Source organism: Protopterus annectens, chromosome 4.part0 (genome assembly GCF_019279795.1).
Source record: "Protopterus annectens isolate FY-2018-M chromosome 4.part0, PAN1.0, whole genome shotgun sequence".
Lineage (NCBI taxonomy): Eukaryota > Metazoa > Chordata > Ceratodontiformes > Protopteridae > Protopterus > Protopterus annectens.
Genome location: NC_056733.1, coordinates 628,983,393 through 629,010,486, shown reverse-complemented (window position 1 = coordinate 629,010,486; position 27,094 = coordinate 628,983,393). Strand labels below are relative to the sequence as shown.

The following is a 27,094-nucleotide window of genomic DNA, read 5'->3' as shown; positions in this document are numbered from 1 at the left end:
ATTTACTTCTCTATTTTTTCTAAACATAGTTTTTAATTCTTGAATTCTTTATCGACCAAGCACTATTAACAAGCAACTCTAACAACACTGCTTATGACACAAACAATGGAGTTAATATATGTGTTTGAGATAGAGACAGAAACTGGATAAAAACATTCTTAATCTGTAGTATCACAAATACAGTGCCAACAATTGTCAACAGAAATTCATAACGCATAAAAAACATCAGAGGATAATACAACTCCAGGTGACTATTTCATATTGTTAGCAGTTCTATGACCGCATCTGACATGCATCACAACTTAACAGTTGTTAAGGTTTTCCTTCAGTCCTAAAGGACAGCAGAATTAAACTACTAGTAAGCAAGAACATTATCCAAGACATTCTACCATGAGAATTGAACAAGATTATAAAGGCAATAATCATTTTAATGAAGAAGTATTTAGGCAAGAAAAACCTGGAGAGTTTATGAATATCAAATAAAGTGTGTGCATTTAGGACTTAAAATGATTCTCATATTTAGAAAGACTAGCTTGTGGTGATGACCAGATTTCAGGGGTAGACAGCTGTATGGTTTGTGAACTGTCATACAACAAGGATCAACTGCGTTTTAAAGCATGACTAGATGAACGTATGAGTGACAATAAATACAAACTTGGAAGTTCAGGAGACTGGAATATTAAAGGAGAAACACTGAAATTGGAGAAAAGGAAAACTTGGCCAACTTCACATCAATATGGCTGACATAAAAGCAAAAACTACTGGTGATAGGCAACTCAAAGCTTACAAGTCTGGAGATACCTCATGCCAACCTGAATAACTATGACATTACAACTTGCTCCTAAACTTGGTACAACATTTTTGATGTTATTTATGATTGAATAAAAAAGGTAATTCACTAAAAATGTGGACATGTGATCATCCAAGTTGTGCAACAACTTTTGGCACAGTTCAAGTATAAAAAAAGCACAATATATTGAGTTTACAACTTTACTATCAAATATGAGTGCTCGATTATCATATGTTAAACACTCCTCTCGCTTCCTGCATCCAGGTCAGAGCAATTCAGCACAATCAAATTCAACAGTTCACTTAGGAAATTGATATTCCCATAGAAAGTGGAGATGATTTACCCGTGAATAATGGGGGTTTTTTTGAAGAAAAAAGATGCTTTACCAGAGATGGTACACAAGTGCTGTGTCTTAATCCAACAGATATCAGACTAGCTCTGCTAAATAACTAGAGACATAGGAACCTTTTTAATAAGCTTTTCTAACAAACATGCTTGATATCTGTACCTTCAGAAAAATGTGGTTTAGAACAGCTGAAAAAGGCTTACACAAGTACCTGGTTACTTCTCAGATCACAACAGTCAAAGGACTTGGCTGGTGGTAACATTTCAATCTACTTTAGGGACTACTATACTTGAAGGATAGTTGCCTGTCCAGTAAAAATGAAATAGGAAGGAAACATTTATAAGCTGCATTTTACAGTCTGCCTATGCTAACAGTTATTAATTCCTCATACAACTCCTTGTATTTACTGGATATGGTATACAGTCACAACATTTTATTGTCATTTATACCAAGGTTGTTCTGGTCTCTGCATTGAACATCTGGTCATTTGTGATCACTGCCCTACCTCGGTACACAAATTCTCAGAGTACCTACCCTACATACAATATAGGGTACAAGGGGGCATTGCATCTGTACTTCACAGCATACCCAAGAAACCTCCACCGTACATCAGTATACCCACAGAAACTCTGCTGCACAGTGCACCAAACGTACATTACAATTTACCCAGGGTACCCCATCAACATGTCAGCATGCCTAGTGAGCCTCAATTTTATAGCATACCAAAAGTACCCACGCTGTACACCAGATGTACTCATTCAATGAGCTCCAGCTGCAGATCAATCCACATAGGGTACCAAAGTCTCACTACAGTGCACTCAGTGTATCGCAGTTATGTATGACAGTGGATCCAAGATACTCCAGCTGTACTTTACAGTGTACCTAAGGCACCACAGCTGTACAACACAATGAACCAGGGATACCCCAGCTATGTATTACAGTATACTCTGTTAGCATTAATCACTTATCTGTATTCTAGATTCCCAGCAAAGTCTCGGAAATGATATATGGAGATGGGCAGTTTTTCAAATGTACTACATCAGAAGCATATGAGCAGCTACAGAAACCTCACCTGTAAACATGTTCATCTTCACCAACTCGTGAAGCTGCAGGACTCACAGTGGCATCTCTTGAAATGGAGGTACTGGTTTTGGCACTTGTCGAGTAAATGTGGTTCTGTGACTGAGACAAAATGGCAATTAGTTCTTTGGGATCTTCATACATCAGCAATACTGAGCATCTACACAAAAGACAATAAACTAAGTCACTGCTGACAAGCTAGTTTTATGCTGCTGCATGCAGGCTCTGAACATCTGGCAGCCACATGATAAACTGCTAGTTTTCATAGAAGTACTTGAAAGCTAGAATCAGCCATATTACAGCTGCTGCTTTCTCAACTTCCTTATGAACTTATAGATGTTGAATCCTTTCCAGAAATCTCTTCATAATTCTGAGGAAAAAAAAAAATACCATATGAGGCATTTAGTAAAATCAATAGTTTTGAGCACCATTTTTGTAAATATTTAGGGGCATTGCCAACAGAATATGCATTTTCCCAAAAAAAAAAAGTAGTAGTCTCCCTGCACATACACAGTTAAAAGCTTAATAGCTTGAAACAGGTCAAGCTGTCAATGCGTCTGTCAGCCACTAAAGTAATAATGCACTATCTTCATTCACTGATGTTTCAAGTCTGCAGAAAAAGGAAATGATGTACACTTGATGTGCTCTCATGCCAGTCAGTGGGCAATGAGATGCATGAAATCTCCACGTGCTCCTGGGCTAGTCGTAGGGTAAAAAGATATGTGAAATCGCCACATGCTCCTGTGCAAGTCCGAGGGTAAAAAGATATGTGAAATCGCCACATGCTCCTGTGCAAGTCAGAGGGTAAAAAGATATGTGAAATTGCCACATGCTCCTGTGCAAGTCCGAGGGTAAAAAAATATGCGAATCTCCGTATGCACTTACACCAGTCAGCAGGTAGTACAAGAACTCCATACGCTCTCCTATCACTCACAGGGAAAATGGGTGTAACAGATCTCCACATGCTCTCCTACAAGTCTGCTGGCAAATGGGTGAACTACTACGAATAAAGGGATGTATACAACCTCATACCAGTCAGGCAGTAAAGAAATTAAACAATTCTCCCTTGGCTTTGGGGTGCAGAGGGATGCAGCCCTTACTATGACCCAAGCAACCAAAGTTCAGTTAGTAGCCCTGGCTATCGATAAGCCAAGTAAGAAGAGGAGAGGAATGAAGGGGTGTGGCACACTACTATAATGGGAGGGAATCAGAAGGATAGCAAGTTCTTGGGAGCACACAGGGAAGTGCTATTTCTCCATTGGAGAATGAGGACACCACTTCCAGTGCTTTGAGGGGAGGAAGGGTGCTGGACTGCTTGCTAGCAATGTCCCATGTGGAAGTGAAGGATGACCAGAGCAGCTAGCCAACTGCACTGCACATCTCACTTTAGCTTTGCAATCTAGGTGCCTATAGGGAAATGTAAAAAATAAAAAAAAAACTCAAACCACTCTTACGGGCTGTCTAAATAATGGTCGCTCCTGGTCAATCCTCATTCCAGTGATGGGGAACAAACAATCCTATTGGCTGGAAGGAGGCTGATGGTCAGGGTAAACAATGAATAAAAAAAATCTACGAATTCTCCATATGTTTTGACGTCATTGTGTAAAGGGATGCAAATCTCCCTGTGTGCTCATGTCAGACAGGGGTAAATGAGTGTACCAGCTGTGTGTGTGTTTTCTTGTCAATGGGCTGACAAAGAAATGAATACAATTTAATGTGTTTTCAGTTAAGTTAAAGCATTAAAGGAATGCAGGACATCTTTTTTTGTTCTGTATGGCCATCTGGAGGAAACTGGGTACACCTGAATTTCACGTGACCGCTAGGTAAATGAGTGCATTAGATCTTTGCTATATTCATGGCAGTCAAAGTGTAAAGGTATGCATGAAATCTCCAACTGTTCTCAAGCCAATGAGTATGTAAAGGTATAGATGAAGTCTCTGTTCTCTAATACCTGTTGGGGGGGCATGTGGGTACACATCTCCATGAATTCTCATGGCAGAGATGCATGAAATCAAGTGCTTTCATGCATCCAGCTTCCTTAATCTCTGTAATGTGTAGCATAAGCTTGGAAGGCACTGATGCAGTTGTACTACTTCTACTACTTAAAACTTGGAAGCCATTCTTACAAACACTCGTAGGAGTTCTCAATAACGATGCAGGCTTATTTGCACTTTCCAATGGTTTCCCTAAGTACTTCACATTTTTGACTCTTACATCATGCCTGAAAATAAATTAGCTAATGTAACAAAATAGTAGTCAATAGGCAACTTAGCTCAAGATTTTAAACAGCAGAGAAAGCATTAAAGCACCTAGTAGCCATCAGGAGGAGGTTCCTGTAAAATCAGTGCATAATTCGCCTTACTTCTACCTGTGAACATATTTTGGAATGACTGCCTTTACCTTAGCAGGAGTATTACTGTAAGTCACATTAATAAAGCAGCTGCAGTCATTTTTGTTGCAAAACCATGACTGAAATACACTAAAACACTCAGCCTTAAGTAGAAAGGATGTTAATTATTTATACTTGTTTAATTATTAATTAACCCAGCATACTTTAATGTACATCCCATCAAAGCTGCCTTACAGGATGTTCAGTAACAATAAAACTAATTCAGTGTAGCAATTTACGGAAAAACTTTACTCTTCATAAATAAAAGAACATGAGACATGTATGTCCCTGTCCTCCACACATTTCACTTCGCATTTTCACTGCAAATTAAAGCAGCAGCACTAATCATGCGCAAATAACTTTCCGAATTACTAATAGTGTCATCTTTTTCCATCACTACTCCCAAAAATGAAAGTGGGGAAAGATATACCTGTGAAAAATTCAGTACATTTGTTTTTCATTGCCTCAAAGAAAGGAAAAAAAGTTAGAAGCCTAGTACAATAATGTAGGTTGAATTTCACCTGGGGCAAGAATTGTCAAACCATGGACCAGTCTCCTCCTAAAGGTGGTGTAGGTGTTTCCAGGAGAGATCACATTTTCTTCAAAGGGGAAGATGGTCAGGGTTCAAAAACAGATTATGACAATTAAAGACTGGGTCTTGTAATGCCGTGGTGGTATGGCGGTAGCATTGTTACCTCACAGCAAGAGGTTCTCCTGTTCGATTCTCGGCTGGGCTTGGGAGTGCCTTCTGTGTGGAGTCTGCATGTCCTCCCCGTGGTTGGGTAGCGTTCGAAAGACATGTGTGCGTAAATGGGCATGCCTTCGTTGAAGGTTGAGCGTCGAGCTGGCACCTCGGCGTTTTGTAAACATCTACTGCCAATCATTAGTGGGCTGGAGTTCCGCTGCGGCGACCCCTTACCGGGAAAAGCCGAAAAACAAACAAAAGACTGGGTCTTGCAAGCAACCTGCACACATGTAGACTTCCACAATAACTTTCTGGGCCACCTTATGTATAGAATACATGCAAGAAACACCCTTTAAAAGAGATCACAGTTGTCTCCAAAGCACCTCTTCCTCTATACAGCAATGCCAGCCCTGACAGAAATGCATGAAACCTCCTTGAGGAGATGTGTGTATGGCTATCTCAGGTGTGCTTACCAAATCTCCACTGGATCACATCTACGTCAGTAGGCAATTGATGCAAAAGATCTCTGCTGTTTTCATGGCAATCAAAATTGCCCCACAGGAAAATCTGGTCATTCCAAAACAGATCACAACTACATGGATAAAGGTCAATTCCATTCACATGCTAGGACTACTACAACTCAAATGTGGGCCAATTTATTGAACCCAAAATATAAGCAAGTGTTCTATTTACTTGGCAGTTCAGCTTCTCATTCCCTCACACATACTATAACTTAGATTTACTGTGTGTCATACACCTTAATGCATACATATTTTCTCCTCAACTACCCAAGTTGATGCACTAGTCTAGTTTCCACACACAAAAATAAATTAGAGAGGACTCAATTTTATGCAATTGTAGTTTCAGAGTGACCTCTACAATACTTAAAGTTTCTGCTAGACTTTCTGTGGCAATGAAGACAGGAAAGAAGTCAGTTTCAACACAGAAGGGTGAGGCTGGGTTTCCCACAAAATAAGTACATGGGCGCATTCAATAGATTTAAGTCTACCTGTCTTGGGAACAAGTGGCTTTCATACAGTAACAGATCACATCTTTCCATGATAATGCTATTCCTACATCACCCAAGGGACAAGCAAGCCCCCATCCCACAAAGAAATCATTCTAGAACAGCAGAAATTGTTAGCTGAGGAGTAGAAATTACACACCAGCTTTCTAAGAACATTCAGAAACAGCATGAGGCATATCAAACTGTATATCTTAGGTCCTGTAAGAAGAAATGTGAAGTCCTTTGAACAAGAACTAATTGGACTGGCAAGGTCCATCCCATAGTTCTCTAAATCCCCTCTTAGACTACTGGCTTAATTATATAATTCAGCATACACTCTGAAATGTGCTCCTAGCTATAGTCATCAAATTTCTACTATGAAATGCTATACTCATAAAAGTGTACATTAAAGAAAGCTACTCATACCTGCTGGGGTGTAAATTTAGAAAGAGAACTCTGCCAATGGTCATTTGAGTCAGGAATGGCTCCATTCAGTGATTCTGTTGAAGGTGGAGGAGGAACAGGAGGTGGAACTGCAACTTCCTGGTATGTATGGCTCCCAGTAGGGTAGGAATATGGAGTCTCCTCAGAAAGAAATGCAGGACGCTTAGAGATGTGGGAAGTAGTAGACTCTAAATCTGCCAGTAGGGCATCTAGGTAAAAAGTAAGAAAGAAGCAAGCATGAGATGGTTCTGAAAGCTTATTACATATGTCTAGTTAATAAAAACATACGGAGAATACATGAGACAGACCTTGCAATTTATTACAGACACCTGTTTATGTAAGAAACCAGCATTAAGACAGTTCTGGAAACTTATAATACACACCAAGATAACATACATAAGGAACAAGCATGAGACGGTTATACATATCGTAACTGCATAAAAAAGACAAGATTGTACTTTGTATAGTTAGAACACACAAGAAATGAGCATAAGACACTTACCACAGTTTGCTATACAAAGTACATAAAGAACAGAAACGAGACAATTACAGGACTTTATTACATGCAATCAAGTTACATCAAGAACAGGCAGACATGAGAGTCAAAACTCAACCTCTTAACACAAGAAATCTGGACTAAGCCAAAAATAATGAGGACATGGGACCAAAACAAGGGACAATTTTTAAATATTGCTCTTATAAACTTAGTAATTTGCTAGAATAATAGGTTTTGCATTGCCATGCATTATCTGAAGGACTAAGTCTGAAATTCAGATGTCTGCCATTATTTAGTTACTTCAATCCTCAGTAATTTGCTAGACAACCATAAATTTTATAAGACCAAAAATATGAAGCAAAATTCTGGATATTCTTTGGAAATCTGGGCAGTTGAGCGGTACGGAGGTATTTCTCATATTTTACTTCAATCCCCTAGTTAAAATACATAAGGAATAAACATGGAGCAGCTCTGGTCCTTTATTACACCCACTTACTTGAAAAAATATAAGAATTTACACACAAGATAGTTCTAATACTTTACTACATGCAATGTGATAAAGTACAGGGTTTAAGTGAGGGCAAGGGTTCTACTCATTCCAAAATCAAAGCCTTACCTTTCTTTAAAAGCAGGAATGGGCTGTAGGATTCATTACTCTTTCATTGAAGGCAGCATTACAGCGAGATGAGGAAGTTTCACCTTATACTAATGGTTACATGATCCGTATATTTAGAGTCGGGGGGGGATTTACGTTTTATTCTATGGGTTGGACGGTATGTACTTGTTTTGATGGAATGCACTTCTATGAACTGTCTTTTGTTCTGTAATACAAACCTGAGGGCAGACATGCATGTCCTGAACTGCTCTAGTGTGTTACAAGTGGTATAAATTAAACTAGGCTTGGCAGTTTAAAATCAGAGCTACTGTGTAAGCAATTTAGTGTGGTTGTTTTGAAGCAGACTGATCACAATAAAGAACGTTTGGAGAAAAGCACTGTATTTTAGTTACCTAAAAACTGGGTCACAGCTGGGAAACTGCTACTGCTTGATGAACTGTGTTCCAAGACACTTTAGACAGTGACTTCTTTTAACCAGGAACAGGGACAGAAAAACCAGCAAAGTAAGACTGCTCTTAAGGCTGCTATTTTAAAGTTAGCATGCCAAAACTGCTCTTGGGGCCACTGTTTAAAAACATGTACCAGCTAAGCTGAAGCTGTTGCTTTGTTGAACTGCTGGTTTAAAACTGCAATATGTACCGTTTCTACAACTCAACTGCAGGAAAGAAACCGTGAGTTAAAGTGAAGGTGGTTTCTTCTGTTGGTACTAAAACTGGCTTATCAATAAATCAAAACCCATACCACAGGAACAAGACCATAAAAATACTCTAATAAATTCAAGTTTATTTAATCCACACTAAGCACTTTCTTCCTGCAAAGGGACTTCATCAGAATGGAAAAAAAATATAAAGTACATAGGTACCTTACATACTCTTCAAACCCCTCCTACTTAAACAAAGTAAAGCTAACTAATGATAAAGCATTAAAATTTAAAGTCAAAGTGTTAAACACATAGATTACCTCTATGCATAAACCAAAAAACTTTATGCGGGGCACTGGAAGGTGGCAGCAGCAAAGTTCCAAAGCATGACTTGTCTAAGACCTGTGCTGGGGGAGGGGGGGAGTTAGGGTGTGGTATCTGGAGAAGGACCTCAGTGGAGATGAATGAAAGTGAATAAGGGTCCCAACTCCAACACTCGGGAAAAGGATGAGGGGGGTGCAGGGAAGCAATGCTGCAACAATGAATCTGCTTGAAAACCTACAGTTATGGTAGTTCCTAGCATGACTATATCATGTTCTTTGTAGTTCATGTTGCAGTACTAATTTTTGTGATGACTCCCAGTGCTATAACAAGTTGGGTGGCTGGCTTGTGAGAAGACCCGGGGCACTAGTCTCTGAAGAATAGCAGAGGCAAATCTTGCTAAGCGCCTTGGACACTGTTCCCAGGTTGCAATACCTGGGAAAGCTGTTAAGTGAAGACCAAGTTGTTCCTTCCAAAATTGCTTGAGTGGAGACTTCTTTTCTCTGTCTTAGAAGTTGTAGCCATGGTAGAGTGGGCCTTGACTTTAACAGACACTGGTTTACCATGGTGAAAGTGATAAAAAGGAAATGCAGTTATTACATTTGGAAATTGTCTGCTCCTTTGCTTCCCTTTGCAAAGGTAACAAAACGTTGGTCTGATCTTGTCCTGTCCAAGTAAAGCCTAAATTGCCTTAGCATATCAATGGAATGCAAAATCTTCTTACCTTCGTTTTACTGGTATGACTAGAATATTGGTAAATGCATTGTCTGGATCAATTGAAGTGCAGCTACTACCATGGGCATGAAATTAAGAGTTAGGACAAAATTTGACCCTATCCTTGTGAAAGGTAAAAAAAAAAAGGCTCTCAGCACATTGAGGATTGTAACTCTAAGACATGTCTAGCCAACATCATGACTACTAGAAAGGAAGCTTTCTTACGTCAGTATCCTGGTGGGGACATGAGCTGCTGGTTCAAAAGGCCTGCAGGATACATTTTTCTTCCATAATAATTTTGGTCCCGGGGAAAAATCTGCTCTTTCCTGGGTAATCTCAAGTAAACTACTCCCTTTAAAGGACCTGTTTTATTGGTAGTAGAGAGTATGCATAAGAATTTTGTGTCAAACCGGCAGAAATAGCTGAAGCATGCACTTTAACAGGTGCATAAGACAATCCTCCTTTGAAAAGGTCTGACGGGTAACAGAGTGACTAACAGCTGAGCTTGACCGGGCTGCAGCCCTCTGACCTAACACCAGTGTGAGATTACTGCTTCCACTTCGCTATGTAAGATTTTTTTTCTGCTGAGTTTGACATGTACAACTCCCTCAGAAAACATGTCTTGGGGATGAAAGGTGGTGTGATGTACAGTCACAGCTCCTCCCTTCTGGGGTCTTGGGGTTCAACACCCCACAGGTCTACTTCAAGAGTCAGTTTGTCACTTTTTCGTAAACTTTACCTTCTTCCATTGCTGTGGCTTTCTTTTGCCCTGCTTGGGAGGGAAGAAACAGATTTGACTGAGGTAACTTTTAACATAACTTGACGGAGGGGACTGAAAGAAGTTGTAAACCAAATGCACAGATCTCCCCTCCTCCTCCAGATTTTTACATACACTTTCTGCAGAGAGCTCAAAGAGGTGCTTCCTTATCCAAAGGAGTGTCTGGCAACTCTGTTTTAACATGCTCAGGTAAGGACTAGCCCTTAGACAGGTATGCATCCCGACTCACAACCCCATAGCAAGTGGCCTGAATGATGCATCAAGATCAAACTATAACATCTCTAAACAAACAGAACTTCCCTACAACAGCCCCCCAACTTCTAACCCTAAATGCCCTACTCCTCTTTTCAGTACCTACCTCCAATATAAAAAGACTACTGTCAAAACTTAAACCCACCAAACTTGCAGCTGACATCCTCCCCTCTGAATACTTGAAAATTGCAGCTGATACACTAGCCTACCCAATTTCAATTCTAATCAACTGTTCCATAACAGAAGGCTATGTTCCCTCGATATGGAAAATATCCCACATCATTCCCCTCCACAAAGGCATCCCCTCCACCGACCTCTCCAATTACTGCCCCACTGCTATCCTCTCCCCTCTCTCCAGGACACTTGAAAAATGTAACACCACCAAGTTCTCCAACTACCTCATAGCTAATAATCTCCTCTCCAAAACCCAACATGGTTTCAGGCCATATCACAGCACTACCTCTGCTCTCATTCACAAACACTACACTTCATAACAAAAACAATGGCCTCTTCTCTACTGCTGTATTTCTAGATCTCTCAAAGGCCTTTGACATGGTATCTCATAAGCTACTACTCTCCACAACTTCTCCTTCTCACAATCAGCATGCAAATGGTTCCACAGCTGTCTACACGGATGCCAGTAATCAGTAATCTGGGACAATAACCTATCACTTCACCTCCCAGTTACTTTCAGCGTTCCCCAAGGGTTTATCCTTGGCCCTCTGCTATTCTCCCTTTTCACTAACAACCTACATACTGCCACCACACAAGCATATCTTGTACAGTACGCAGATGACTCTACTCTCATCTGCTCTGTCCCCACTCTACCAGAACTACAACAAATCACACAGGAATCATTCTCTTCTGCAGAAAGCTGGCTATCCAATGCTCAGCTCCTACTCAATCCAAGTAAGACAAAACTTCCCGTTACAACTTTCCAAAGCCACCTAAAACACCCCTCACTTCAACATTCTTACCAAAGACAATACCATCATCTCTCCATCAGAACACACAAAATTACTTGGTGTGGAAATAAACAAACTTAGATTTGACACCCACATATCTCTCACAATAAAAAAAAAGTTCACAAGAAACTTGGTGCATTATATCGAAGCCGCCAATTCCTAAACAAGGCAGCTAGAATCTCCATAGCCAATTCCCAGCTAATCTCCACCCTCCTCTATGCATCCCCCATACTTACCAACCTTAGAGACAGACAGACCTACACACAAGCTGGATGCTTGTTACAACAAAATTACTAAATTTGCCATTGGAACCTCCTACCGCAGCCATCACTGTATCTCCCTTAAAGAACTAAACTGGCTAGAACTGCAACACCTCCTTCACTTTAATCAACTCACCCTCGCTCATAAACGTAACCACCCCCATAACATCCCTTCCCCTTCAAACCCTTCTCCAACCCTATCACTCCACTAGGCCCCTAAGATCAAGCAACAAAAATCAACTCGCTGTTATCAAACCCAAAAAGTCAGCAGGAAAAGCTAAACTTTGGAACAATCTTCCACCCTCTAACTACTCTACCTTCTAGCAACCTTTTCAAGACTGCGCTCAAATTCCACTTAAATTTGCACTGGCTTTGTCCTTGTTCTAATCCAGACTAACACTCCCACCCTTACCCCCCCGCCCCACACCTAGACTCTTAACCCAACTATACTACCGCCACTACAAACCACAGTCAGAGTTAGCTAGTTATCTTTACATACTTTAAAATCTTATCTGACAACTTTGTTACTAATATTATAGACGACAAGAAACTATCTTAACTTGCAACATTTACTGTACATACTGCTGATAATCAATATCTTGTTATTGTATTAATGCCAACAACGTGTAATGTTGTTTACTATTGCTGCAACTTTGTATCTCTATTTATCATGCACATGATGTGGAGCTTTTCTCCTCAGGCATTCACTGAAAAAGGACCTGCGTCCAGTTGGAATTTCACGGTAAACAAATGTAAATACATAAATAAATGATCAAAGCAGGACTTCCAAGATTGTTGCAAATTGATCAAATAGGTTCACAGGTTGGTACTAGGCCATCGGCCCTAGGGCCTATACAAGCCTAGCCATAACAATTCCCTGGATATTTCTTCCCAGAATATTTACTTCCCTGGACCCCTGTGTAGCAGGGTGACTGACGTGAAATGTTAATTATAGCTCTCCCAGTGTGAAAACAGAAACTTTGGAAAGCAGCCAGTAAAAATATAAATATATTTGGATACAATTAATTTACTGGTTAGTCATTGTACTGCATGGATTTCACCAACTAAGAAATCTGGAGAAAGTAAGAGAAAAACAACTAGAAAAGAAAAACTGGTACAGAAGAGCCTTACATTTGTTCAACAAAAACAGATGAGGTTTCAGCATTGGCAGAGGAGATAGCCTCCTGTAATTTACAGGAAAAATAAATAAATAAAATGCATTCATGAGGTTTAAAGTAAGTGAGACTCTACAGAAATGCTTACAGTCAAATGTCAAAAGGCTGGAAAGAATAGAAGCTTTAAGTAGCTATTCAGATGAGCTGATGAAACTAAATAAATCAGACTGAAATTAAGAAAGACTGGGTTGAATATGAAGCTTCTCAAGAAGAATGGTTATGAGACTTCCATGATGGTTGCACTCTTGAGTAACAGCTTAATTTCAGTTCTCCCAGTGTGAAAACAAACAAAGAAAAATAGTGAATGTCTTTTATAGGGTAAAGTTCAGCTGCTAGCTAGTAAGTGGACTGCCTGGATGCTCCCAAAGAAGAAAGTTGGAGAACCTGAAAGAAGATAAACCATAAAAGGTGAGGAGAAAACACTGGCTGGGAAGAATCCTGCAGGTGTTCAGCAAAAAGCAATTCATGTTCCAGCTTTAGTGCAATACATGACCTCCAGTAATCTAGAGGAAAAAAATAAGTAAAATGTGCTCAGAGTGGATTAAACTAAACACAACAGTGAAAGACTATTATCAACTCAAATAATGAAAACCTGGGAAATAGAAGATGCTTTAAATAGATATTCAGATGAGGTGATATAACTGCAAAAACCACAGATCAAAAGGAAGAAAAGGCTGGCCAAGTATGAGACTGCTCAAGAAGAGATCTGTAAAGAAAATTGTAGAATTACGGGACACAGCACATAGGGAAAACCTGACATTTTTCTGCTGTACCGGAGAAGGTGGAAGGAATGGTATGGAATGCTAAGGAATAGACTTCCATACATGTCAAACAGAGCACCTTATTGGCCGTCTTCAAGAGGAATCTTGATGAGTGGATGGAAAATAAAAAATTCACCCCGGGGATCACTCCAGTGGATCTACTTGACAGAGGCAGTGGAAACTAAGGTCAGGTGGCATGATGCCAGGGTAATCCTATGGGCTAGGCTTGCAAAGGCTCCAGGGCCAGTAGCTTATTACACACCTATGAACCTATGAATAGACTATTAATTTTATGAAAGCACAAATAAGCAACTCAAATGGTATTCTACAGCAGGAGTAGTCACTTAAAAGGGTGCACTGTGTGTCCTCCAAACCTGGCCATGAGAAAGCAACCCAGACCTTTAATAGTAAAGATGCAATCCTATCAGCAGAAAGAATTGACTGACAAAACTGTGGCAGAAGAACAAAGTACTAAAAGTTGAAGACCGAGTGTTTGTGGAAAATGATTACTCACTGTATACCATTGAGAAGAGGTGTAAATTTATTTCAGCAAATCAGAGAATGTTGAGAAGCAGGTGACAGATTTGAGCTGCTGTATCCAGCTATCTTCAGACTATTTTTTTTGGACGATCCAGTCATTTTTTGATGCTAAGAGAAAAATACAAAAGTTTGTCCAACAAAACGTAAGCTATCAAACGGAAGAGGACTCTGCTTCTTATTCTTCTGATGATAAAGTTCAAGGAGACTACGCCAATGAAACCTTTTCCAACGTTCCAAAGGAAAATGCTTGAGACGCACAAAAGCACAGGTTAACTAGAAGAACCAGGAATATGCTGGAAATGAACCAGAGACTGGAGCTAGAAGATAGAGATCAACCAGAAGAAAACAAGCAATTTGGAAATAAAAAAACAAAATGTGGGCTTACAAAGCATCAATAACATTTGTGAAATATGGCGAACCAAAAAAACCTGCCTATACTGGACTTTTTTTTTTTTACTTTGTTAAACTTTTAAGGGACTCCAAAGCATATGCCCTATGTCATGTCAATGTCTGCAAGAACATTAAAGACCGTGGAAGAGGAAGGAAAGAGGTAACTAAGTGAAACAGGTTTTGATCTTAACATTTTTTTTAATAAAACATGACAGACTGCATGTTTCATAGTAAAGCATTTTCCGTTATTTTTGTGTGTAATAAAAATACTAAAGTAATCAGTGCCTTTTTTCCTTCCTTCTTTCTTCTTTACTTTTAAGAAATGTAGATACTACAATGTAAAAAAAAAATTGAACAAAAGTACATTTAATTCCATTAAATTCATTCCATGTTTTTAGTATATGCTGCAACAAGCAGCCCCTGCCCAGCATTTTACTTTGGCAAAACTATCAGAAAATTATCTGATAGAGTCAAGGAACATTTATCAGCCATCAGGCGATCGGACTACAGCAATGTGCTCGGCAAACACAGTTCAATACGCACAAATTTTACTGGTTTTAAGTTCATAATTTTGGAGCAAATAGGGAAATTTTTTTGGAGACTGTGAAACATTATTAGAATTAAACGAGCTTCATTGGTAATTACTGTTAAACTCAGAAACCCCTCCAGGTCTCAATGAATCGCTTAATGTAAAATGCGCACTGCGCTGGTCAGCTTGATGAACAATATGATTGGTTATTACACCAAATTTCTAGACTTGTGATTGGTACTCTAACACTAAATAGTATTTTGATTGGTTTAGCCTAGCATTGGGTTATATTTGCATAGCAAAGTTTTTATTGGTGATTAACACACTGGACACTATTGGTCCACAACGAGCAAAGAGCAATTTTCATAGGTTAAAACACTATTACTTGTATTTTCCTATGTTTCCTAATCTTACAGAATGACATGTTTAAATTATTTTTTTCCCCTGTGTGCATAGTATTTAAACTGAGATTACACTAAAGTTTTTTAGTTCTGATGAAGTTCCTAGCAACAATAAAGGAATGAAAGCGCTAAACTACTGTCTTGTGAGTGTAGCTGTCACAATAGAACAGATGTTCTTATTAGCAGGGTTAAACGTCATTATTTGAAGATGTATGTAGTTTTGTGTGTTTGTATTAAGTTAATAGGTTATGGCTGTGCGTGTCGCATGTAACACAAAAGCTAAAACTAAGCATTAACATGTAAACAGTCAATGGCACAAGTTGCCACTACAGGTCAAGTAAAACACTGCTTTGTCAGCCTTACGATAGTCTTGATGACTGGATGGGTAAACAAATTTGCACCATGATAATCATACAAAGCCACGCTCAATTTGAGAGGAGCACTAATAAGTGCTTGTAAAGTGCGTGTCAACTTAAAGGTATGAATGGCTAGGCATCTTATAAATCCTGTGACTGCCTGCCTAGGATTGTTCCTATGTTCTAGGGGCAGGTAGGCTTTGGGCCTAGTTCTTCTTTCTTGCTTCTGAGGTCTCAAACAGTCGCATCTGAATAATTCTTTCATTCTGGTGTGTTTTTCTTCACAAGAAATAATCTTTCACGGGAAATCTGAAAACAGAGAGACAGTACCCTTAATGTCACTACTGTATCCAAGAGAAAAAGACATCCAGTTCCCCTCCCTCACCTTCCTGAGAAGTCTCTACCTGTAGAGGAGAATGATCCCGCTTCCTTTTTGAGGAGGTAGCCCTGACATTTACTGTTTAGCCAGGGGATGAACAGCATGCGTGAGTTTCAGGATAGTTATGCAGCTTCCTATTATGAAATCTCCGTGTTATTATACTAAGGCAGTCTTAAATCCTTTTTTTGTTTAAAACTGCCGTTTCTTGAAAGGTCTGTGTACATGTGCACATTTGTATCTCATTGACTTTTTCTAACGAGTTCACTATACAGCCACTAATTCTTTAAAAATGTTTTTTGTGTCCTATATTCACTGAACTGAAAGCTTATTACAGTGGTACTAAAAACAAAGAGGAAATACATTTTGTGTCAGGTGCAACGGTTCATCTCAGTATTTTTCTGTTGATAGGCGGACAATTATGTAGCAAGAAACACCAAACAAAAAATGGCAAGGCAAAGGACTCTCTACTAAAAATACGTTTGGTGTCTCAGGATAACAATCTTAACAGGACTAAGTTAAAATTAAAACAAAAAAAAACACAAACAGTAAGAATGGGAAGGATCAACCAACAGAAAGCAAAACAGGAAACTAATATAAACCAGTGAGGCACAGAAATCAGAATATTAGCCATTTCCAATCAATCAAGTTCACTATTCAAGCCATATGGCTTTACAGTGTTAAAGTTAAGAATGCAGGTAGCCTATTTCTCAAGAAAAGCTAAACCACCAGGCTTCTGATAACTCACAAAATCAGTAACTTGTCTTAATACACTAGTTACGAGTGGCAATGTTAGTTGCACATTTACATGTATTTTATGCAACACTGTTGACCAAGTACATTAACTGTTTCAAAGACTGTTTTCAGCCATGACCTTGGCAAAGAAGCAGTAAGAACTTTTCAAAACAATATGTTAACAGCATTCAGAACTACTTTTTAAACATTTACACTCATTACTTCATAATCAATATTTAAACTTTAGTTGCTACTATAGTTGTACTTTTACATAAATCTAATTTATACAAATCACTACTTTGTATACTAGGAATAGTTGTTTATTTACGTATTTACACTGGTTGCACAGCCATCTCTTTCAATATGGCTTAACATTACAGAGTATAGTGTGAGTTTTGGAAGCACAGCTTAGGCACCAATTCCCTAAATCTAACATGGTTTTTAATAAAAAAAATGCACTTAAATTTGTTAGCAATTTATACTTTCTGGAGCTTTCGACAGAAAGTTTGTCAACTTTTTCATTATTTAGTGTAGTAGTTTACTCCATGTTTGAAGGCTCTGTTTTTACCAAGGTAAATGGGGGTCTTTGTACTTGCAGATTGTCTTCACTTCGTATTTTGCACAGAAGGGCTTCTGACTAGTATTTTTTTTTAAGGTGAGCAGTATCTTTCATAGTTAAAGTTTAGAGCATTTACTAAAACATACATACAAATATTTCAAGCACTGGCATTAATGCCCTTCTGGCCTGCCAGTGTATCAAAACAGTTGTTCCCATAGTAAGTGTCCAGCCTGTTCTTGAAAATTTCTAAACTAGTGCTTACTTCAATACAGTTTGGTAGTTCATTCCATGCATCAGCAGCTCTCTCAAAGAACCAATTAATACACTTATTCCTATAGAATCTTCTATTTAGGTTGTCTGATGATTGTCTGCTACTTTCTGATAACTCCATACGTTACCAGAGAAGTGATCTCTAAATGCCTTGTATACCTGTATAAGATCTCCTCTAAAATAATATCTATATGACACAATGTACAATTTCTGATATTTTATTCTTTCATAATAACTTACATTTTCAAATCCATGGATACCCTTAGTATATTTTCCACTGTACTCTTTCCGGTTTACTCATGCCTGTTTGCTTATACGGTTTGCACATTGTTATACCATTCTGAAGTTTGGATCTAATGTAACGAACAATTACTTCATTTCCAATTTCCTAGACTTTACAAATCTTTTTATACAACCAACAGTTCTACAACTATCTTTCACCACTTGGTTGATATGATTAGATTAACTCAAAAGCTGGATATATCCATATATCTATATATCCAGGTCCTTAAGTGAATCAAAGGCTTCAATCAATCACGGTGTGCTGTATTAAAATATACACCTTTCAATTTATGTCTACCAAATCACATATTCTTAGATTTTGATGCATTTATCAGCATACTAATCTCCTGTGCCCAAATGGTCAATTTAGTCAAGTTCTTTTGCAGACATGCCCTGTCTGTAACACGTATAGATCAGTTTACCCTATTTCAAGTCATCTGCATACAGACTATAGAACACCTCAGATGAAAAAGACAGATCTGAAAGATATAATCTGAAGTATGGGTATTGGACAGAGCCCTGTGGGACACCCTGACTGTAACCAAGAATTTCACCTGTCCATTTGATGTACGATACTTGCCATACCTTATTTGTAAGCCACACAGCTATCCATCTTATCAAGAGTACATCAACACCTAGTTGAGGTCCTTCCATTTCACTGCTACAGTAATCTTAACATGAGGGATCCCCTGCTAAAAGGTGGCCTGATATCCGGCCAGTATACCAAAGCCTTTAGGTTGTTAACAATATGCCATACATCATACTTGTGTTCCCCGCACAAGAAGTAGGGCATAAAGGTGATGTCCGGATGCATCATCCTCAGAACCCCAGGACGAACATCAGCCCTAGGCTACCAGAGGGTAACACATCCAGAGGGACAAAGGACCAGGACAGGAGGGAGTGAATATTGCAACAGTGAAGAGAAGGGCATCTACCGTTATGATAAGATTTTGGACAACTGTACTTTCTAATTTATTGATTAGTGTTTTGTGTATGACTCTGTCAAATGCTGAAGTTTAATCTATATAAATTACATCATAGCACAGCTTTTCATTCATAGCTATTATATTGTTCTAGAAAGTACAGTTTTGTACCTACCATAAATGTAGATGTTCGAGGATCCACATTGCTGCAGTCCTTACTATTGGGTAGTCCGCTGTCCAGTCGGCCCGAATACCAAGAGTATATGGCTGACGTCGGTCAGGGCGCATTAGACTGACGTCAGTACGTCAGGGTACTAATGCGCATGACCGACGTCATATCCTCAGTCTTTTCTTGCCCCAGATGTCAGAAGACCCTAAAAAGACAAGGCCCAAAATACCTGCACCAAAAATATGTACAATATATACAAAAATATATACAAAAATATCAGCATATAACCTCACCTACACAACCACCCCTAAACACAGAGGGGAAGGAGGGAGGGTAAATTGGACTGCAGCAATGTGGATCCTCGAACATCTACATTTATGGTAGGTACAAAACTGTACTATGTTCTTCGTCCCACATTGCTGCAGTCCTTACTATTGGGTAGAATCCCAAAGCAGAGGTAAGGGAGGCTGGCAAATCATAAAGAAGTAGGAGCAGACAACATGCCTTGCAAAACAGCTGTGGCAAAACCAGCCCTAGACTTAGAGTAGATAGGAAGGTGATAATGCTTAGAGAAAGTATGCACTGAACTCCAAGTAGCTGCCTCCAAAATATCCTTAGTTGCCACCCCCCTTAGAAATGCTGTTGAAGTGGCAGTAGCCCTAGTGGAATGAGGCCTAATCCCAGCTGGAATCTCCTTGCCATGATGGGAATAACAAAATGCAATGCAAAACCCAATCCACCTAGAAATAGTTTGTTTTGACACAGGCTTGCCCTGCGAACTCAAAGCAAAAGAAACAAACAACTGCTGAGACTGCCTAAAATCCTTAGTCCTGCTTAAATAATAACGCAATTGCCTGTGTACATCTAAAGTGTGCAAAATCTTTTCCCCTTTATTTTGGGGGTCTGCATAAAAGTAGGCAAATGAATAGTTTGGTTTAAAGCCACACTAGAAACCACCTTAGGCATAAAGGAAGGATTAGTACGTAATGATACCCTATCCTTATGGAAAATCAAAGAGGGCTCTACTGCCATAAGGGCCTGCAACTCAGACACCCTTCTTGCAGAAGTAATAGCCAACAGAAAAGCAGTCTTCCATGACAAGTATTTCAATTCAGCAGTAGCCGCAGGCTCAAAAGGTTGTAGAGTAAGTTTTTCCAACACAAAATTGAGATCCCAAGCAGGAGTAGGAGCTCTACGTGGGGGTCTTATATTCTTTGCCCCTCTAAGAAACTGCTTGAACAAAGGATGCGAACACAATGGTGGGTCACAATCATAGTGAGCTGAAATTGCTGCAGCATGAATCTTAATGGAAGAGAAGGACAAACCTTTGTCCAATAACTCAGTAAGATATTGAAGAGCCACACTCAAATTAGGCTCAGAAATCTCCAAATTCTTTGCTGTACTCCAAAATAAAAATCTCTTCCATTTTTCTGCGTACACTTTCCTTGTACTAGGTCTTCTAGCTTCCATAATCACATTTAAAACTTGTTGAGGAAGTTGAGACCTGCTGTGTTTCAACACAGAATATGCCAGGCTGTTAGATGAAGAGAGTGAAGCTTGACATTGAGCAGATGACCGTCCTTCTGAGATAACAGATGAGGAATCAAAGGTAAAGGCCATGGAGGCTTCCTTACCAGACTCCTTAGTAGTGGGTACCAGTGTTGCCGAGGCCAATCTGGAGCTATCAAAATCATCCTTGGCTTGTCTTGTCTGACTTTTAATAGCACCTTTGGAAGAAGAGGCAGAGGTGGAAAGGCATACACATGAAGGTTTTTCCAACTGAAAGACAGAGCATCCACTTTCCAAGCTGTGTGATGAAACCCTTTGTGCAAAACTTTGGCAGCTGGTGGTTTAGTGGAGAAGCGAACAGATCTATGTCTGGAGTTCCCCATGACACTGTCAATTTCTGAAATACATGAAGATCCAGTTTCCACCGTGGGGATCCATGATTTGTCTGCTTAACACATCTGCTAAGGAGTTCTGTGCTCCCGGCAGAAACCTTGCCTGAAGAGTTAGTTGCAAGCTTAGCGCAGTCTCCCATAAAATCATTGCTTGCCTGCATAGAGGATAAGAATGTGTTCCCCTTGCTTGTTGATGTACCACATGACAGTTGTGTTGTCTGTTAGAATCAACACCTGCCCTGGAAGAAGTAACTCCTTGAAAGCCATTAATGCAAACTGGACTGCTAACATCTCCTTCATGTTGATATGTAGATGCTGTAGTCTGGCAGGCCACTTGTCTTGTATCCACTTTCCATTTAGATGAGCTCCCCAAGCAATGTCCGAGGCATCTGTCGTTAAAATCTGACTCGCCTCTGGCCGGGTCACAGAGAGTCCCTTGTTTAGGTGACATTCCTGAGCCCACCACAAAAATTCTTTTTGAAGGCAAGGTATTATTTGAATGACAGTGTCCAAATCCTGGCAGTGCTGTGTCCATACATTTTGAGATACCATTGTAGCTTCCTCATATGCAGTTTGGCATTGGGAAGCACCAGAATACAAGATGCCATGAACCCTAATGCTTGAAGGACTGTCCTTGCAGTCAGCACGGACTGATGAGATAGTTGATGGAAGTAAAGTGATAGACTCTTTTGTTTGTCCGGGGTTAAAAGGCCATCTGGGCTGCTGTATTCAGTCTCACACCCAGAAAGCACATGTCTTGAGAGGGTACTAGACTGGACTTTATTTCGTTCACAGAATACCCTAGGCATCTTAGCACTGCTATAACATATTCCAGATGCTGTAGAAGGTCTTCCTTTTCTTGAGCCAGAATCAGGCAGTCGTCCAAGTAAGGATAGATTTGAATTCCTTTTAGCCTGAAGTAAGCTATCACTGGAGCCAGAACCTTTGTGAATACTCTGGCAGTAGATAAGCCAAAGGGCAATGCAGAGAACTGATAATGAGAATTTCCAGCTCGAAAACGCAGATACTTCCTGCAACTTAGTCTTATAGGCACATGAAGGTAAGCTTCCTTGAGATCTAAAGTTACCATCCAGTGATCTTTGCCCAGCAGAGGTAAAAGCTGTTGTAACGTCAACATCTTGAACTTGGGAATGTCCAGATAAGTGTTGAGGATAGATAAATCCAAAATTGGTCTCCACGTGTTCCCCTTCTTTGGTACTAGAAACAGGCGAGAATAAAATCCTAGGCCCCTTTCTGATACAGGGACTGGCTGAATGGCCCCTATTTGGAGTAACAGAGAAATTTGCTTGTGAGCCTCTTTCCTTTGAGGAGGAGGAACATCTGGCATGCCTTTGAAAGGGGGCAATGTATGGAAATAAAACCTGTAACCGTGGTGAATGATATCCAACACCCATCTGTCTTGAGTAATTAAATCCCAATTTCCTTTGAAAAGAGACAGTCTTCCTCCCAAAGGAGCTGCCAGACGAGAATCTACTGGCAGCTGAAAAGGCAGGTCATTGGGTCTGTTTACGAAAGGACTGACCCCTGCCCTCACCAGAAGTCTGAGCAGGTGAACTTCCTGTTCTAGGCCTAAAAGAACCTTGAGCTCTGCCCCTACCACGTCTAGACCTACCCCTAGACTGGGAATCATAAGCAGGATATGTCCATCCCTTAGTAGGCCAATTTCTACTAAACTTGGTGGCTGCACCTGCAAAAATCTTTAACAGTTTGCATAGACTTAGCTTTGTCCTCCATTTTCTTTAAAACTGCTTCCACAGGCGAACCAAACAACACATCAGACTGTAAAGGAGCATCCAAAATCCTTGCCTTAACATGCTCAGCTAAATTCTGATCCCTCAACCAGGCATGCCTGCGAAGAACAGAACTAGTGGCAGCCACCCTCGAGGAGGCCTGTACAGCATCAAAACCACATTGCAAAGAATGCTTACCCACTTGTTCAGACACATGAACTAAATCCAGCAACTCTTTACACTCAATACCTTCCGCCAAAGCATCCACCTTAGATTTCAGTTGTGAAAGGAGATAATTTTGATATTTAAGCATGTGAAACTGACAATTCAACGCCCTCATGGCTAAAGTGGAAGAAGTATACACTTTCTTTCCCCATCTATCCAAAGCCCTTGCCTCTTTATCAGTGGGAACAGGGTTTTTAACTACAGAGGCCTTAACAGCTTTAGGTCCCTGAGAAACAGTTTCGGGTCTGCCCTAGGACTCTTAAAAGATACTTATGAGCTTCAGGCACCCTATAGTACCTATCAGGTTTAACAGGAGCAGGAGGCAAAGAATCAGGGTTCAGGGAAGCCTCTGCAAAACATCTTCCACCACATTCAACACAGGAGGTATAGCTAAGGGCCTATGCTGGGGCAAAACAAGAATTCCCTAAGCCTTTTCCTGGAATCAGAGTAATCCTGGCCTTCCCATTTAAAGTGCTCCCTCATGGAATGCAGAGTCTCTGAAAATGAGAAATCCTCAGGAGGAGAAGCTGTAGGAGTGGAATCATCCACATCAGAATCAGAATAAGGAGGATACTCCTGCAAATCTTCTGCAGAAGACTCAGAAGCCTCTGAACACTGTTCAAAACTATCAAACTCGGTTCCACCCTAGGCCTCTTATCAGGAGGGCATAGAACCTCTAATCATAGTAATCAAATCTTCTGCCATTTTAAGCATATGTTTCTTAGGCACAGAACCTGAAATGCTAGGAGAAGCCCCACTGAAGCTGAACTTGGCCTACCTCTCAAAGAAGTTTTGGCAACAGAAGGAGAGGCTCTAACTACCTTGGGAAGAGAGGGAAGAACAGTTACCTGAGAAGCCCCTCAGCCTGGCCTACCTCCTGAGAAGGCACATCCTGTAACAGTAAAGTCTCTGCCTGAGACTCCAAAGAAACTCCTGGCAAAACCTCTGGCTCCACTGAGCCTTCTAAAGAACCGACGTCCGGGACTGCCGGTTCATCAACCCTAGGCTTCGCTGTTTTGTCCTTGCGCTTCTTGACGAAGCGGGCCGGAGCATCCGACGGCATTTTATAATTGCAACGCTTTCCAAACACTAACCTGGCACAGTCTAACCGTCTCTTAATAGTGCGTTTGTTAAACCTAGCACAAGAGCGGCATCCAACAACGTCGTGCTCAGGCCCTAAACAAGGTATACACAAGGTATGGTAATCCCTATGAGGTATCTGTTTCCCACAAGAAATACAGTTATTCACTTTTTCTGACATCCGGTTAAATACTGAGGCAAGAAAAAACCAAAATGTTCCCCAACGGGGTACTTCGCCAACTCTGATTCGGTCTGAAACTCCGGCTTCAGAAATATTTCAGAACGCCAACCTGCACTCGCAAAACTGCTTCTGCATCGAACCATGCGGCAAAAAAGACTGAGGATATGACGTCGGTCATGCGCATTAGTACCCTGACGTACTGACGTCAGTCTAATGCGCCCTGACCGACGTCAGCCATATACTCTGGTATTCGGGCCGACTGGACAGCGGACTACCCAATAGTAAGGACTGCAGCAATGTGGGACGAAGAACATCAACAAGTTACTGGCAGTAATAGATCTGTTTTCAACATATGCATGCTGATATGTACATGGTTTTAAGTCCCAACCTTAACAATTCTGACAATAACTTAATTATCTTCTCCATTATTTTTCCACGACATGAAAGTAAACTTAAGGGTCTGTATGATTCTGGATTTGTCCTACTCCCCTTTCTTTTAAAGATAGGTTTAATAAGGGTATTCCTCTAATCTTGAGGAATCTCCTCATATGTATACAGCCTAGTAAATAACAGATATGGTAGTGCGAGTTCTTGCTGAAGTGTCCTGGGGCCATTACTACTAATTCCATCTCCTCCCTGTGCTTTGTTTGAATTCAGTTTGCATAGTTCTTTCTCAATATAATCTAATCTGATTTCAGTATCTGAGGTTACCTGGATACCACTAGGACAACTTATCACCCCCTTTGTGGAGCCAAACTATTCTGCACAAAATTTTGTAAATATATCTATAGTCTATTGTGCCGGAGAATAATTTTTAGAATCTACACACAGTTTATCAATTTTTGTGTCTTTACTCCTTCCAAATCTTATGTATCTATAAAATTGTTTCCTGTTATGCTCAATATCTTCATGCAAATTTTCTTCAAAATTTTCTTGATCTTGTCTCACACTATGCTTAGTTTGTCTGCCCAGCTTATTTATTTCATTTTTAAAAATTGTAGTTCGACCTCTTTTCCATTTATATTTTTTGTCTCTCACCTTCAAGTATCCCGTTCTTATAGAAATATAACCTCCTGACATTGTGTGCCTAAATACTGATGTTAAATATTGTTTTGATCTTCTGCATTAAAAAACATTTCTCTTTCAAAACTTTCAACATTCCTTCTGCAGCTTTTCCATTGAATGCATCACTCAAATTAGTTTTAAACAGCGACAGTTTTTGCTTCCATATAATCTGTTAATCTTCTCTGCACTGGTTTAGATTTCAGTGCTTCCTCCAGCTAGGAAAAATTTGCTTTACAGTATATCACAGAGGAATTCCCTCTTCTATGATAAGCAAATCAGAGTATTTTGTTTACTGATGTTTGACTAGCAACAAAATTTTGTTGGGACTTTAGACAGATTAGTTTTACAAACTCAATAGACATTAGCTATTGATGCTCAAGCTTGAGAAATAAACAAGTGGGAGATTCAGTATGACAACTGTAGTTGCTTTAGGACTTTAACTGTTGCACCTTTATGCTTAACAAAACATGTTATCCAACATAATTCCCCAGACACCAGATACTATTCTAATGAAGTCAGTGGTACGGATATTCTTCTCTGGATGCTTTATTTTCAGAGATTGAACCTGCGCAAGTCTCTTCTGTGTTGTCAGTATAATAGCAGCCACTTGGTATTTGGGTATTAACAAATTACCAGACGTTAAACAATTCTGTATTTGGGCAAAATCCTCTTCTAGGTTCACAGGTAGTTACTAGGCATGAGGTCCACAACACCACTGAGGTGTCTAGTTAATTTCCCAATTGCCCCACACATTGGTTAAGCAACTTCTCATGGTTACACAGTAGACAAACTGAGGTTGAGTAATCAAAATCTGTATCACAGGAGGCAAACAGCCTTAATCCTCTACTCTTAACTGTCAGATTCTCTAATGTACTGGGTGATTTGTCATTTTGTAATCATTTTCATCTGCGTATAGAGTGCAATTAACATCTTGAAAACGTTAAGGTAGACTACTAAGATTAATAGGGTGTACAACAAAAGGAGTCCTATTGGACCACCTGCTGGGAATCCTGTCTTTGACATAACTTTGTAAAGAGATATCACAAAGGTCATGTTGTTGAAATAGTTTTGTAGCCACTGAATGATTTACTTATTTTTATTTACCAGGGTAGTTCACTAATCACAACTGAACATTTTTCAGAACCACCATGGGAAAACTCACAGTTAACACATGGTCCACCATTTCAAAGCAGAAAAAAAGAGTACCTGTGAGTAGTCCACTTTTCAAACACATTTAGATTTGATTAGTTACAGTATACAGTTCTGTTAGCATACTGTAAGGGGGGAAAAAGGTTTCCTGGCTGTTTTCCATCAAGCAGAGTTTTAATTTCCTCAGTTTTCCCAATAAAAATAGATTGCAAGGACACAAAAGGGCAGCATACATTATTACATCAGCATGACAACTAAAACACTCGGAAAAAGGAGCGCCCATCTCTCTTCAAATGTCAACAGAGTGTCCTGTCACAAAGAAAAGCATTCTGCCTTAAACAAAAAAAAAAAAAAACACATTGACTACCACCCAGGACAACTTCAACAGATTTAAGACCATCGTCTTATGTGGAACTGGCACACAGGCTAATCACATCAATGGTCGCCCAATAATACTCCTGGAACCAATAAAATCTGTTGATTTTTTTTTCAAT

The 27,094-nt window shown here is 39.8% G+C and overlaps 1 protein-coding gene across 3 annotated transcripts in view; it reads right to left on the bottom strand.

The window, feature by feature from the left end:
- PXN (paxillin) overlaps nt 1-27,094 on the bottom strand; it is a 1,651,517-nt gene that overhangs the window by 1,355,171 nt on the left and 269,252 nt on the right. For 2 of the 3 annotated variants that reach the window (XM_044068586.1, XM_044068584.1), the window contains exons 2-3: nt 6,723-6,949; nt 2,209-2,318 (exon numbers count right to left, since the gene is read on the bottom strand). In XM_044068586.1, coding sequence (XP_043924521.1) covers nt 2,209-2,318; nt 6,723-6,949 — 337 coding nt within the window. The remainder of the gene's footprint in view (nt 1-2,208; nt 2,319-6,722; nt 6,950-27,094) is intronic. The other variant, XM_044068585.1, reaches the window with a different exon arrangement.